We start from the raw sequence: 15,404 nt of genomic DNA, 5'->3' as shown, positions 1-15,404 counted from the left end.
GGTTTGATAAATCCTTTCCTTCTTTGAATCCTGTCAGGATAGAAAGCTGCTGCTATCATGTAGGATGTTTTGCATGAGCAAGTAAATAGTGATGGGTAAATGGGACATTGTGGGATTTAGTAAGGAAAATGGGATGTTTGGGTTCCTCTCTATAGGTGGGGTAAGAAATGGCTATATTTCAAAACACTGTGACACCTTTGCATGACTCCTGCCTTTCATAAATGTACACTAAGTACTTTTTTATTAATGTACACTTCATTCTATTGGCACTACAAAAGGATTTATAAGGATTACAGGATTTTGAAATACTCTGCTACCCCCTCCATCTACTTCTCAGCAGAACTCTACTATATGCAGTCATGACATTAAACTACACAGATTCCAAACATCATTATCTATCTTCAATCTCTATATCTGGCACATCACAATAAAAACAAAATTCTGTATGTTGCCAATACCAAGTATACAATAGTACATCCATTCCTCCGGGGCATGTGGGCAGAACGAAGCTACACATTGTTCAGCATTGATAAAGTGAATTGAGGTCAACAGATAGAGAAAATAATTGGAATCTCGGCCTCATCTGTCTTCTCTTTCTCCAGTGTTGGATGGAGCCAGGGTGTTTTAAGGCAGTAACACTCCAACCCCTCTGGCTGAATACATTACCGTGATCTACTGTGCTGCTAAAGCCCACTCAACCATTCAAAGGTCTTTGGCCAGGGTAGTAGTGAGAGGGTGAGAGAGAGGGAGAGAGGGATAAGGGATAAGTTGGCCTGGCCGCGGAGATGTGCGTAGGAGAGATGCGAAGGGGTCACATAGTGAAAGGTCATCTGGAGGATAGCGTTCGATAGCTAGTCACTGGCTGCTCTGCCGCTCTCCTACTTTGTTACACCTACACTTTTGTCTATTTTCCTTCCGTCCTGCCTGCCGTTCAGAACCAACTGCTAGTACTGGCATTAACTCTAACTCCAGCTCTGATCCATCCACACAAGGTCTATTTTTCCTCTAAGATGTTTGCGCCACGCTGGGAATGAAAAATCATATGCTTGTGATGAGGGTGTGACTAATTTCAGCCATCCTCTTCGAGTGCCGTTTCTTTTTCTTCTTTTAAAATCAATACAGAGAAACTATATAACAGAGATGTCAAAGAGGAAAACAACGCGAGCCCTTCAGACTACTCGAGATGCCCTGATGAGACTCGACGAGCCGCTGGTGCTGTTGAGATGAGATGTATGGCATTTTAAGACGGATGCGTACGGTTTAGAATACAAAATCATTTGTGAAGTTTGGAGTGTCCATTATCATTGCTCATGAAACTGATCAGCCCCGTCCTCTGGTGCTCAGACAATCAGCCCCGATTGTCCTAGAAGTGACAGCAGCCTGGCACACCCAGTTGCTTGAACACCTTCTATGATAAGCAGCAGCTCAAAAAGCGACTGATGTGCCAAGCCTGACACTCAGCCCAGGTGTCTTAAGTGTGGCAAATGCTAGTAGATGAAATCTTCCTGGGACAGGAATATGCTCCGGAGCAGGAAAATAACCCTTTTAGCTTTAATCGAGATTATGATAAATGTTTCAATTGTGAATCTGGTGACAGATACAGAGCGCTCCACAAAGAAAATTGTCTTTTTTTTCCTTTTCTTTTTTTTCCATTCCCGGTTTCTTTGTGAATCTGCGCAGGTGACACAAGGGAGGGAAAGAAGAGAAGCAATTTAGTGGGAGACAGGTGATCATTTGAAGGCTGGCTGACAGACAGCAGCTCTTATTGCTATAGGCTGCGCTGCTGTTTGCCTTCCTCCAGTGACAAAAGGGGGGAAAGGGGAAAGAGAAGGGAGATGGGATGAAGGACGGGTAATTGTAACCCTAGCATTTAACAGAAATTCATTCTCTGTGGCTGTGAGGGCAATCAAGACAGTGACACGGGCTCCTTTCTGCAGGGCGCTAGGTGGGGAGTTAGCGGAGACGAGGCAGGGTGGAGATGAACAACTCTCTGTCAAAAGGAAACTGACAAATCAGACAGCGCTGCACCCCCCCTGCCCCTCCCCACACACACACACACACACACACACACAAGTCAAATCCCATTTCACCAGGTCTCCAGCAGTCTCTCAATCATCAAATGTTTGTTTTTTTTTCTTTCTTCTTTAAACAGAAAGCAGCAAAGATCTGTATTTTACTTGTAATTACCAGGCTTTCATAACTCACAAAGGTCTTTTAGGGAAACTGTGTCCTTACGTGGGGAAAACATTGTAGCATAAAAACCCCAGGGCAGAGTTACACATAATTTTAGCAGAGGAACATTCACTAAGCAAGTCAGACACTTAAGGCCAGTTTTAGACTACTGATATCAAAGATGGGAAGTTGGACTGCGGACTGGGGTGTGTGGGTGTGTGTGTGCGTGTGGGGTGGGGGGGGGCATGTTGGGACAAATCTGTTGAATTCGAAAAAGTGATGGATGGCATTGAGGAAGTCTTCTGAGATTCTATAAATGAGACGTGAGATTCAGGCTTTTTATATACTCGAGTGTCATGTGCCAACCTGTGTGTTTCTCCATTTTCAGTGCTACAGCACACAGGTGCATTCAGCGTGTGGAGTGTGTAAACGCAGTAGAGACTTACGTTAACGTTGTTTGATTTATCTTTAAAACAATAGAGCCTTTACCGTATAGTAGAGCAGAGTTGGAGGTCAGGACCCCCACATGAGGTGATACATAGATGTAACAGGTCACAAGATGATCACCAGGGTTGTGATTAAGAAAATCTAAATTCTTAGTTTTTATTTTGTGCCCTGAGCTGTGGCTCAGGAGGTAGAGCGGCTCATCCACTAATCACAAGGTTGTTGGTTCGATCCCTGGCTCCTCCAGTCCGCAAGTTAAAGTGTCCTTGGGCAAGATACTGAACCCCACAGTGCCTTTGTTCCATCAGTGTGTGTGTGTGTGTAGAAAGAAAGTGCTGTTATGAATCTGTGTGTGCTTTGAGTGGTCGATAAAACTAGAAAACTGCAGTCCATTTACCATTCATAAATCCATAAACACTTCATAAATAGTTTCCAACACACTATAATGCAGTTATAAACAGAGATTAGTATTCAGTAATGTGTCAATTTGTCAACAACTTTAACTTCTCCTGTGAAGCACGCATGACTGAATGTTGGCATATGAACAGGACTGACGACTGACTGAGAATAAGGACTGACGATATAATATAACATCACACAGTTGTAATTATACTTCATGTCTTCAAGGATAGATGCTGACAAATACTGCGCATTAATACATCCATACTTTACATGTGGGTTGGGAGATGTTGTATTAGAATGTGTTTTATGTGGTGTTAAAACCGTGTGTGTGTGTGTGTATGCGTGTGTGTGTGTGCGCGCGCGCGTGTGTGTGTGTGTGTGTGTGTGTGTGTGTGTGTGTGAATGGCACAAAGAGAGAGAGAGAGCCCTATTCTTTTTCCCTGTTCTCCTCTCGGATTCCTCTCACTCGCCATCCTTGCCACTCCTCTTCAGTCCCCATCCATCTGCCCTCCCCACCTTTCCCCGGACTACGGAGAAGAAATCCCATCCTCTTAATTAAACAAGGACCCCCCCCCCCCCCCCCCCCCCCCCCCCCCCGGACAGGGGCTCAAAAGCAATTTGTAACGATTTCCCGCAGCCAAGACTTTGATTATACTAGGGCTCTTTATGCTGACCAAAGACTTCTGACCGTAGTTAATCTTCCATTGAAAGCCATTAGGAGTCTCCTTGCCCCTGATCATGCACACCTCTGACCCCCCAACCCCCCTCCCCAAACTCCACCGTCCTCCATTACTGCAAATCTATACAGTTTGAAAATCTTACTTTTCCTCAAACAAGAAAAAAAAAAAAAAAAAAAAAAATTGTTGGATGCAGGATGACTACAGAGTGGCAGTAAAAGAACAACAGGGCTTAGCGGGTGGGGGCTGGGGTGTGGAGCTCAGATTTAGCCTGAAGAAACTTTACAGTAAACTCTTAATTAAATACTACAAGCAGTCCACTCTCACTGCCGGCTGCATTATTCAGATGGTAGCTGGAGCGCCTGAGACGACTGGGTTCAAGCGGAAGTTAGGGAAGCGTGGAGAGCTGGAGGGGCTGTTAGCAGAGATAGCACCTTTTTTTTTTTTTTTTTTTTTTACCTAAGCTAAACATCACTTAGCTTGCTTGCATAGCAGGATTTAGTGAGTTAAGCGGGAGCTAGTTAGCAGACATTATCCCGCATGTGTATGTAGCAGCTGTACTCGGAGCATTTTCTGGTGCACACACAGCACTAGCTCTGCGGTTAAGACAGTATATCGGTTCTTACATTAACAGACTCTCGGCCGGCGTATTTGACTCGGATCCTGGGCTCCTGAACCACGTCCAGATTGGTTCCTGTGACCATCAGAGGGGTGTGGCCACTGGAAAGGAAAAAAAAAGGAAAAGACAAAGAAGAAGAGACAATTCACTCCATGGGTTTGATAATCATGTTTGTCAAATGCCTTCCCATTTCTCTGGGGAAGATGGAAGAAGAAAATAATAGGATCAGAAAAAGAGAGAGAGAGAGAGAGAGAAAAAGAGAAAACAACATCCAAAAGCAATTCTCCACTAAACTTTCTAACATGCTCATGCACCTCTTGAAAATGTTTCACCATCAGTCGATAATGAACGCCTCAAATCAACTCTCATCCTCACTTTCTTTTGGGAGATAATAAGCCTTTTGGAGTGGAGGGTGATTAGAGATGCCCCTTAACTGACTTCACTGGCCACAATCAGCTGGTGCAGATTTGTGTTTTGAAAATAACCAAGGCGTCTCGAGCATCACAGGGATGCGGCGGTGGTCCTGGGCCTCGCAACACAGCAGCAGCAGCAGCAGCAGCACAAACGAGGCACGCAAACAAAGCAAGGAGGGGGAAACTGCTGGATGTGCGGCTCGCCCTGCAGCTGTTTGGGTTGCTTGTTGATGTTTGCTGTTTTTGTTGTTGCGCCTGTCAATGTGGCGCGCTGAATAAAGATGCCAGATGAGATTTGCTGCAATAATAAATGGTGGATGGGTGCGTGCTATTAGGCTGTGGGTTCACTATGGTACTTTGCAGAGTGAGTTACTGTAGATGGACCTTGTGCTGTCTATAGGCTCATTAAATTATATACTCAGCTCCTGCGGAGATACGACTTATACAGAGACTGCTCTTCCTCTCTCTCTGTCGGAATACAATATCTGTCTGTCTGCCCACCTATCTATCTATCTATCTATCTATCTATCTATCTAGATGATGTTGGACTATAATGTCGAACACATATTGAATTTTGGTTGGAAATGGAAATCGGGTTGACATCAAAACCCAACTTTAGCTAACTGATGTTGTGCCATTTAGCAGACGTTGGGGTTTTTGCTCACGACTACAATGCCAATAGTTTATATGTCAGGATGGCGTTGGCATGAGACATTTGGAAGACGCTAGAATTTTGGTAACTTTCCGACAAAACTCAAAACCGACGAAACATCAACATCAGCTCTCGTCTAGTCACGTGGCGTCGCAACCTACCTTCAAACAAATATCAACATTATTGGCCAGCTGTGTGCCAGCGGAGCCTTCATTCCCAGCCTCTCTTCCCTCCGTGTGCAGCCACACTTCTGCCGCAGTGTCCCCTGCACTCCGTCTCTAAGCCCACGCCATCTGCTGCGCACTCACACCTCTGATAACACATTGTTCTACTAAGCCGCTATTTCATTTTTCATCCCTCTTCTTCTTTTAATTAGTGGTGTATGGTGTATGTGTATCTATCTGCCAAAGACGTTCAACAGATGGATCAAAACTGTGTTTGATAGGAGAATCTCAGTCTCAATGGTGCCCATCCTCTACAATCTGTGAGCTGTGGCAGTTCTATCAGATCCAGACTAATTGGAAGAGAACTGAACAGTAATTGAAAGTGCAATATTGACTTGTGTCTGCTTATTGCCACTGGCCTGGACAGGCTGGCTTTAAAGCTCTGGATGGAGAGAGGGAGGGAAGGGACATAGAAGGGGGGGGGGGCTGAAATCTGTGACAGAAGGCAGAGGGCAGGTCAGTGAAGATGTGGGTAAAATAATATCTAACATGTACAGCCTGTGGAGTGTGTATAATGGTGCTGTGTGTTACTAATACAACAACTGTTCTGACTTTACCTTGCAATGCTCCAGTCTGGTTCAATACGCTGGACTGTAGGATCCTCTATGTACTCGAAGGTGAGGCTCTCCCTGATTTGGGCGTGATCCACGCTGACGCTGATCTGCACCGGGCCCACACCAGACAGAGAGGGGGCAGAGTAGCAAACTATCTCCGTCATGGTCCGGCTACAAGTGAAAGCAGAATGCCAACATTAATGGAGTTATTTATCTGCATCAACACAGAGTAATGGGTGTATCTAAATGTTTTCATTATTTATTATATACACATCCTTAAACATGGAGTTTTTCAGACTCTTCTAAGAGTGCACACCGACGTCTGTGCACACAAACACAACACATGAACACTACCTCCACCACTGTCATATGTGCGTCTATGTTTTTTCCCTTCCCTCTCCACGGCTCCATGTTTTACCTGCCCACCCCCTGTATTTGTCCCAATTCATTAGCGAGAGGTGAGCTTGTCGTAGCACAACCCCCCCCCCCCNGCTGACGCTGATCTGCACCGGGCCCACACCAGACAGAGAGGGGGCAGAGTAGCAAACTATCTCCGTCATGGTCCGGCTACAAGTGAAAGCAGAATGCCAACATTAATGGAGTTATTTATCTGCATCAACACAGAGTAATGGGTGTATCTGAATGTTTTCATTATTTATTATATACACATCCTTAAACATGGAGTTTTTCAGACTCTTCTAAGAGTGCACACCGACGTCTGTGCACACAAACACAACACATGAACACTACCTCCACCACTGTCATATGTGCGTCTATGTTTTTTCCCTTCCCTCTCCACGGCTCCATGTTTTACCTGCCCACCCCCTGTATTTGTCCCAATTCATTAGCGAGAGGTGAGCTTGTCGTAGCACACCCCCCCCCCCCAATCCTCTTCTCCCTCACATGCCAGGAATACAGTGGAGAAACACAAGTCAGTAATTAGCCCCATATCTCATTAAAGCTGGCTTGACTCCTCAACCTTACAACATTACAGTCAGAGTACCGTGGAAGGGCTTTAAATAGATGCCTACAGGAGTGGAAGGAGCGAGAGGAGTGGAAGGAAGGCATACGGGAGCGAGAGAAGAAGGGATGGTGGAATGAAATGAAAGGAAACAGCGAGAGTGAGAGACGAGAGAATTGGAAAAACAAGGGGGTTAGAAACAGAAGAACAGATTGATGGAGAGAACGAGGAGGAAGGGGGTGGGGTGGGGTTGGGGGGGGTGGTGGAAAAGAAGAAAGATCCACTGGAGCACCAGGTTTTTCCGGAAGCTATTATTACAAGGTTTGATGCAGTAGGTCATCAAAACCTTATTAAGATTTACACAAGTTTCTGACAGAGGGAGAGAGCGAGGCTTTCCCCAGGGGGATTACTCAGTAATATCAAGGGAAAAAATACAAGAAAGCCGTGAAATATAGCAGCGTATTTAATGGGAATAATTCACATCATTTTGGGAACAAGAGCTCTTGTTTTTTTTTTCCCCCATTTGCTCACAACGTGCCATATATCTAACATTTTCTGACAGTGATGTATGTAGCAGCTCAAAAACAAACACTGAGCCAAAGATTTGTGATACTATCAGAATATATATGACTGTAAAGGCATAAATGTTGTTGGTGTTGCAAAATGCAAATGCCAAAAAAAAATAAATCTAATACATAAAGATATTAGGAAAAAGTGCAAGCATGACAAAACTATGAAATTCACCCAGTGCTTTTTGACTTTTTTGTTTTTACATTTTTTTAATCACTTAATGCAGGTGACGTCTTTCAACATCCACAGTGAGAGGATTAGCTTCCCTTCCTTACATCCACCTTATATACAGTAATGTTGGGACTGTGAACTGTGAAATTCAAATTTGTCTTTCATTTGCACTTTATTGAATATGAACATTTCACATTTCCACCTCATGTTAATATGCAAGTACAATAAAAAAAAAAGCCTCCATTCTCCATTAATATGTCATGTTAAACAAAAGCCCGATCATGCAGGCTGTTTTAGGAAATTAAACTTTATGAGCTACTAATAACACTTTTATGATATAAATGGGTGCAAGAGGAAAAGTCTCACCCAAAGAACTCGCATGTCTGGTTTCCAAACTGAACGTTGACACTGCTGCCGGCGCCGAGATTTTCTCCCATTATGGTTACTTTTGTGCCTCCAGACTCTGGACCTCTGCTCGGGGACAGACCAGTGACTGTGGGAGTCTGCAAAACAGAGAGATGCAGAGGAAGAGAGGTTGAGCTGTCAGAGTAAATTATAAAGGGAGGGTGAAGGAGAGGACAAAAGCAAACAGAGCCAATGGAAGACTAAAAGAAGGATATTTCCTGGAGTAAAAGGCCCAGCATCTCTGTGGTATCTCTGGAAAACCTCCACGCATTATCGCATATCCCAGGCAAATTACAGTTATTCATATTGCCAGGCCGATGGCAGTGGAGTGCAGTGGGTGAAAAGAGGATAAAACCAGGAGCTCTTAGAGTCCCTGAGAGATCCTCCTGTGTGTTGCTGGGTTGTGTCTGAGTGAGGCATTTTAAAGACAGTCTGAAAATAACTAGCGTTAACAGTATCAGGCAGGGAGGCCGCCATCACACAGACGGATGGATAAATATCCAAGCGGACAGCCCGTCATACAGAGAAACACACAAGCACACCGACAAGCACGCACACACACGCCTCTATGTGCACAAACATAAAACAACAATTTACAAAAAAAAAAAAAAAAACTAAATGCACACTGCCCCTTTGCCAAGTGCTCCGCTGTTGCAGGCTCATAGGGAGTGTATCTTGTTGGGAAAATTGAAGAACATTACTGTGATGGTGCATTTTTTTTTTTTTTTTAGGTGGCCTCCAATACAGGGGACTTGCAAGTGGTGCCAATTCTCAGCTCTGTGAAATATTCTCTGGGGGAATACCACTGCTTCCCAGAGTAGCAGCTGTAACACTGGTGAGAAAAAGTAGCAGAAGATTTACTACAGGAGCCAAGAGCATCACTCTGACACAACTCAAAACTGTCAGCTAAGTGTGACTTCCAGGATGCAGGCTAAAGCAGGTAACTCGGAAGACAACGGTAGTAATTACTGGCTGCTGTTAATTGTTAAGGGAGCAGTAATTGTGAAGGTGTGAGAAAAGCGCAAATGGGGAAAGTAGATTATCTGTTAGCTGCAGGCTGGGCAGGCGGCAGATGACAGAGACAGGGAAATGCGTTGCGTGAATGGGAGCAGATAATGTTTACCTGTCGTGTGGAGTGCTGCATTTCATTTTAGCAATTTGTTTGTTAATCTGTCCTTCTTTCTGTCTCATGACCCTGACCAACCATCCAATCACGTTTGATCTATTATTTTAATTTCCATCTATGTAAGAGCTACTGCTGAATTTGCTGCTGAAGGTCCCATATTTTACACTTTTCTGTTTTTTTTATTTGAAGTGTGGATATCCATAAGAAGATATATTTATGGTTTTAAGTACCAAAAACCATCTTAATAGAGTTTTACATCTCCTGTCTCAGACTTCTCTCTGGAGCTCTAGTAACAACGGTTTGGTGAGCCAATCAGAAGAGAGGCTCTGAGCTTCACTGTTTTCTGAGTGATCAAATAAAGGTATAGCAGATATCAGGAAAACACTCAGAGAAACCAAATCCTACAAGGTTGGATGGTGGGCCTGGGTGGGCTAGGTTTTGGGTATTACTGAGGGGCATGACTGCTTCGTTGTCACATCACAAAGTTACGGAAGTTGCGGCGGCTTGTTTTAAAGCTCAGTTTCTGAATACAAGCTGTGTGCATTTCTCTGTGGACTGAGCATTTTGACACTTTCACAGTATCAGTATAGAATGTAGATCTGCTTTATAATCAAATATAACATGGGAATCTACCTTTATACAATATGGGACCTTTAAAAATACCTAAAAGACTGTAAGAGCTCTCAAAAATACAAAAACATAAATACCTCCAAGAAATCTATGAATATATTATTATTTCTGCCATCCACTGGGTGATGCTTAACTTACATAACGCAGCTCAGCTAGTGAGTTGTAAAGAGTACAATGATTTGCAGCACTAGGGAAAACACCATTAGTGAAAAAAACAATGTTATATTAACTTAACTTCATAATCTTAATTCAACAAAGACAAATAGCATCTACAACGAGAGACCTGCGAAGATCAGTAATGAGGACTCCCTGAAAATCTTGTGCAGTTAATGGAAGAATGTTACATCCAAAATAACAAGTAAGCATACACAGAGCTGCTTAATTACACTGTTGGTAGGCATGGCAACTCACACATCATTATTTGCCTCTGGCGCAGAAACGATTACTTTGCATGCAAAGTACAAAATGACTTTTAACTGAACTAAATGTATATTCTGATTCAGTTTAATGCATTTCTTTTGTTTGTCTCATGTTGACAACAGCACACTTTATTATAGTTATATTATAAGATGATATGGAACAATATAGAGAATCATACCACAAAGGAGTAGAGCTGTGAGGAGCGAGCCCTGAGTTCTGGTCTGCACTCTCCAACACACAGCTGGACTGGACCGGGTTTACTGTCTGCAGGAGCTGCATCCATCTGACAGACAATCCTGCAAAATGGCACAAAATGATTCTTAAAAATCACTCTACAAAACAAAGTTGAGCCAAGAGAATTCTGTTTTTCATAAAAAATAACTTAAAGCTGAAAAAGTTGTCTGTATGTTTGAATGCTCGAGTGAAGTTGGGAGAAAGTAATCAAAACACTCCTCCGCTTGATATCGATTGATCTCCCACTTTAAATGCAATCCTCTTTTGTTGTCTCACTCATTTCATTACGGGACACATCCAGACATCGACCAGGACCCCCTCGATGACAGTCTTTAAATGAGAGCAGCGCTCCTCCTCCCGCCTTGGCACTCCAACACACACAAACCCAGAGTGAAGTAAATTTCCCCACCAACAACCAGGCACCCGACAGCGCTGGTGCTGTGCCAGTGCGGCACGTCTAATGTAAATCACGCGGCGGGATCAATAGAGCTTTATCATACTGCGTGATCAGGTGTCACCCAGCACTGCAGGTGACTAGATCAAATGACATAATAAAAACGAGGACGTCTATTGATTGGTGGTGCCAGGGATTAATAAAGTACAAGGAGCAGTCACAGTGGGGGGGGAAAGAGGGACAAAGTATGTGGTGAGGCAGATGGCAGGGGCAGGTACGAAAGGAGCAGATGAAGCAGATGTGTTGTTTCTCCAGAGCTGATCACCTGAGTTACAACAGTGTACACAGGGTTGGATGAACTATGTAGAGGAGAGGAGGATTCACTCACTGACAGAGCTGATATTTTCTGCTCACTCGCTCTCCAGAGAAACAGAGACCGACTCGCTCCCCCCACCTGATGCCCTGATGTGCTGGTTGTTTTGTGAAGCTGAATATTTATGGAAATATGTTTGGCTTTTCAAAACTGAATATTTTTTGGGTCTCCATCAAGTGGCCTGCTCCGTCCATAAAACCTGAGGGTTACTTTTAACCTGAATTCTTACTCTTGATGAGGACTCAATTTGGCCTTTATAAAAAAAAATAAAAAAAAAAGCTTCAGAACAGAATCAGCCCTCGGAAAAAATGTACTTTCTGTCTGCTGGAAAACACAAAAGTTGAGACTTGTTCTTCAAAGCAGGTGTGGCTTTCACACACTCCTCTGAAGTAGTAACATAAAAGACACATAAATATGTATGAATTTTTTTTTTCTTCCTTTTTTTTTTGTCCAGTCCAGTGAAGTCCATCATTGGATGCCATGTGAGTGAATTAAGACTTGAAACAAACAGCTACAGTCAGATAAAGACATGCATATAATGAACACAGAGCCAATACATGACCCCAGAAGCACTCTGAATAAAAAGAGCACCTCAGAACAGCTCTGAAGACTCCAACTCCTTCGAAGTTAGACTAAAAAGGTCAAAGGTTAGTTTTTTAATTTGGCTCAGTCTATTTTTTTTTACATGCCATATAAATGAATTCCCTAGCTTGTCCCCAATTGGATTAAAGTGCTGTCAGATCAGTGCACTGCTGACAAATTGTCCCCTACAGCCAAGTGGCACATAGTGAATTTTAATTACAACTGGCCAGTAAAGAGCAGTGAAGGAACCGCAGACGCTCTGTATGTCATTACACCACTGTATGCATGAGATATATGCTTTTCAAATACCACCAAAAGCTGGAAACAATGTGTAAAAATAACCAGTGAGTACGTTGCAATTGTGCCCGAAAGCACTTGAGTGTAAGAGAATATGTATGTGTGTGACATATGTGTCGTAACGGCACTGTAAGACTGAAAGTGTGCGTTGCAGCAATGGCGCAGTGCTGAGCTGTTCTCTTTCCGAGGGCAGAAGTAGGCCAAGGAAAGAATTAGGGTTAAAGGGTCCTCTGAGAGCCATGACTGTGATAGCCTGTGTGTGTGTGTGTGTGTGTGTGTGTGTGTGTGTGTCAGCTGTGCCTCAGTGCGCAGCTATACATTTAAAACTTTACACCACTCTCTAACTGACTCTAGGTCAGTGGGGAGAGGAGAATATCACACCAACTGAGAGACAGGCCAATTATTTCAGAGCATTTGTCTTTCCTAAAAAAAAGAAAGACTCTAAAAATATTACAATGATATTTCTATAGGGAAATGTAATGTCTGTGGTACCCAGTAATGGGTTTAAGTTGTACTACAATTTTATACATATTTTTTTTTTCCTCATAACATATTGATTTTCCATGGTGTAATTATTTAACCTATAGTTGCTACATAATGAGTATTTTTTGCACCGGCTGTATGGCACCATATGAAATTTATTACAGGATTAGTTTTTTTTTTTTCATAAAGAATTGCATTTCCTCCACCCAAAGGCAATCCAAGATAATCTTCATCCAAATATGCTAATATATATATATTTAGGGTAAAGCATGTTTAGCAGTATTTGTGTGTGCATCCTTGCCTTTTCCCTTGTGGAACCTGAATCAACTGAGGGGGTTAAACAACCATAAGGCACTAGGTGTCTTACTCTACACACGTCTAGCCAGTGGGGGTGGGGGAGTTGGTCAAGTAGAGAAGCACGGGCCACGTTTCATTAGTTCAGGGTGAACGGGACAGGCTTTAGCGTGATGTATGCACAGCATGGGACAATTAGGGAGGTAAACAGAAGTAAACACACACAGCTGTTATGGGATTGTTGCTGACTAGATGAGCTGCAGAGAGAGGGAACCGGGCTGGTGTGCTGCGGGGCGGGGCAGCAATGTTAGGTTCCAGACTGTCTGGACCCGCTCCAGTTTTCATTAAGACAGAGATGATGGGGGAAAGCAGCTATTTGTTGCAATACATACATGTATATAATGATCAGAGTTCGTTCAGTGTTATACCCCCATACATAACGTATCAAAACCAGACTCTACATGCACAACGTTAGGAGTGTTGATTACTGATTTGCTGCATGTTCATTATCTTATACTGTAGCTCTGTATTGAGTTTACTATCAGGAGATTTGACTTGCAAGTTGTGTTGTTTACAAAACCGGATAATTGCCACGTATTATTCCCATGCTGCGTTGTGAACAATACATGGCAACTGCTTTCAGTTAACTCGAAGGAAGAATTAAGTCTTCAAAGAGTTTTCGATCCACATAATGACTAATAACAACAATTTCAAAATAATAATAATGCTTAGTGTTTGTCCTGTTTGCGTGACTTACTGCTCAGCGATGATGTAGCCATCCTCTACAGGGGTGCACGTCACCCCTGCCACCTCCACGTTGCCCACCATGTCTGAAAAGGCCAGACCGAGGTTCGTGCCATGGATGGTCACCCGTGTGCCTCCCTCCGGGGGTCCGGCCACTGGGGTCACCTGTAGGACATCAACAGCAAAAGTCAGGGAGAAACCCGCAAATGTTTTGTGAAAAGTGACAATAAAGGATTTTTTCTCTCTCTCTCTCTCTCTCTCTCTCTCTTCAGTTATGGGCGCGTCTTATGGAAATCATTACTGTGCACAGGTTTCCGCGGATGCTCAAGGGTAAATATGCTCTTTTGGTCCAGGTGGCTGTAAAAGCAATTAAGAGCACTCTCCACGCCTGCATCCACAGATTGTCAGAACACGCCATGAGTCATTGTGCCAAGAGTCTGCTCTAATCACAACAGCAGCTAATGGCACCGTGCTTTGCAGCTCTTTCTCTTTGAATATGGCATCACAACCACACACACGCTAACGCACATGAAGATCCCACTTTTTAACTTCCTGTAGACTATACAACAGTAAATCCAATAAAAGAAACTTCACACTTAAAGCGGTATGGGAGGCGTTATTAACATTCTGGATTCGCCTGCACAGAATCTACTGCTGTTGCCATGGATGATAAATCTAACAAGGGGCCATATTAATGCTTAGTGCAGACCACCTACTCATAAAATACAATATGGCTGCCCAGCATGACCTTGGCACACGGTGGCACACTGCCTTCTGTGCTGCAGAACCCTGTTGAGGCTCCGACCTGGCCATCATCCAGCCCTTTAGACAAAAGAGGAGCACAGGAGGAGGAGGAGGAGGAGGAGGAGGAAGGAGGAGTGAGAGCAGAGAGAGGGAGAAAAAAGAGGAGGGAGATAAAGAAAGACAGAGAGAGTAGACAACACTGTTTGGCGAGCAGGGAGATAGAGGAAGCTAAGAAAGAGGAGGGCAAAAGGGAGGAGATGACTGTCACTTTGCTGTGTGGAGCTGCTAGTGCTATGTAAACAATCAATAGGCTATTACTGGCCATGCAAGCAGAAGGGCTAAAACCAACAGCCAGTTGTGCCACGCTTACTGAGCTGCAAAGCACAAACCTGACGACGAACTTTTCTAGAGGTGCTGCACAACCTTCCCTCCCCACACCCCCGACACCCACCGGGGCATTGCGGCTTCCCTGCGGGACGCCGGCATTGTAATCTAGATTCAGTGGACATTAATTGCTCTGGATGTAAAGTAAGTGTGTCACTGCACCGCCTGAGGGGTCTGAATACATGAATCTTTTAGCACTGCTTGGGCATGCAGGGTATGGGGGGGGGGGGGGGGGGGGGGGGGGCGACATAATGGCTAAATATATCCATGTCAGGCAATGGCAGCAGCTATTCGAGTAGACTTAGTGATGGTTACATAAGCAATGTAAGGGCCTGAGAGAGAACAAGACTGAGAGGAGGGGAGACGGGGGGATTGGAGACTATAACCGAGTGAAAAAATAGAGAGCAGAGAAGAAAAAAAAAAAAAAAAGAAAGG

The 15,404-nt window shown here is 43.8% G+C and overlaps 1 protein-coding gene across 1 annotated transcript in view; it reads right to left on the bottom strand.

The window, feature by feature from the left end:
- Nucleotides 1-15,404, bottom strand: part of LOC111234907 (plexin-A2-like) — a 158,367-nt gene that overhangs the window by 35,069 nt on the left and 107,894 nt on the right. Inside the window, exons 12-16 of the mRNA XM_022763109.1 lie at nucleotides 13,855-14,006; nucleotides 10,619-10,736; nucleotides 8,226-8,362; nucleotides 6,161-6,328; nucleotides 4,322-4,415 (exon numbers count right to left, since the gene is read on the bottom strand). Coding sequence (XP_022618830.1) covers nucleotides 4,322-4,415; nucleotides 6,161-6,328; nucleotides 8,226-8,362; nucleotides 10,619-10,736; nucleotides 13,855-14,006 — 669 coding nt within the window. The remainder of the gene's footprint in view (nucleotides 1-4,321; nucleotides 4,416-6,160; nucleotides 6,329-8,225; nucleotides 8,363-10,618; nucleotides 10,737-13,854; nucleotides 14,007-15,404) is intronic.

This window comes from Seriola dumerili, unplaced genomic scaffold (assembly GCF_002260705.1).
Source record: "Seriola dumerili isolate Sdu_G_001 unplaced genomic scaffold, Sdu_1.0 BDQW01000468.1, whole genome shotgun sequence".
Lineage (NCBI taxonomy): Eukaryota > Metazoa > Chordata > Actinopteri > Carangiformes > Carangidae > Seriola > Seriola dumerili.
The sequence above is the reverse complement of the archived record's forward strand: the minus strand, read 5'-3'. Positions and strand labels throughout refer to the sequence as shown.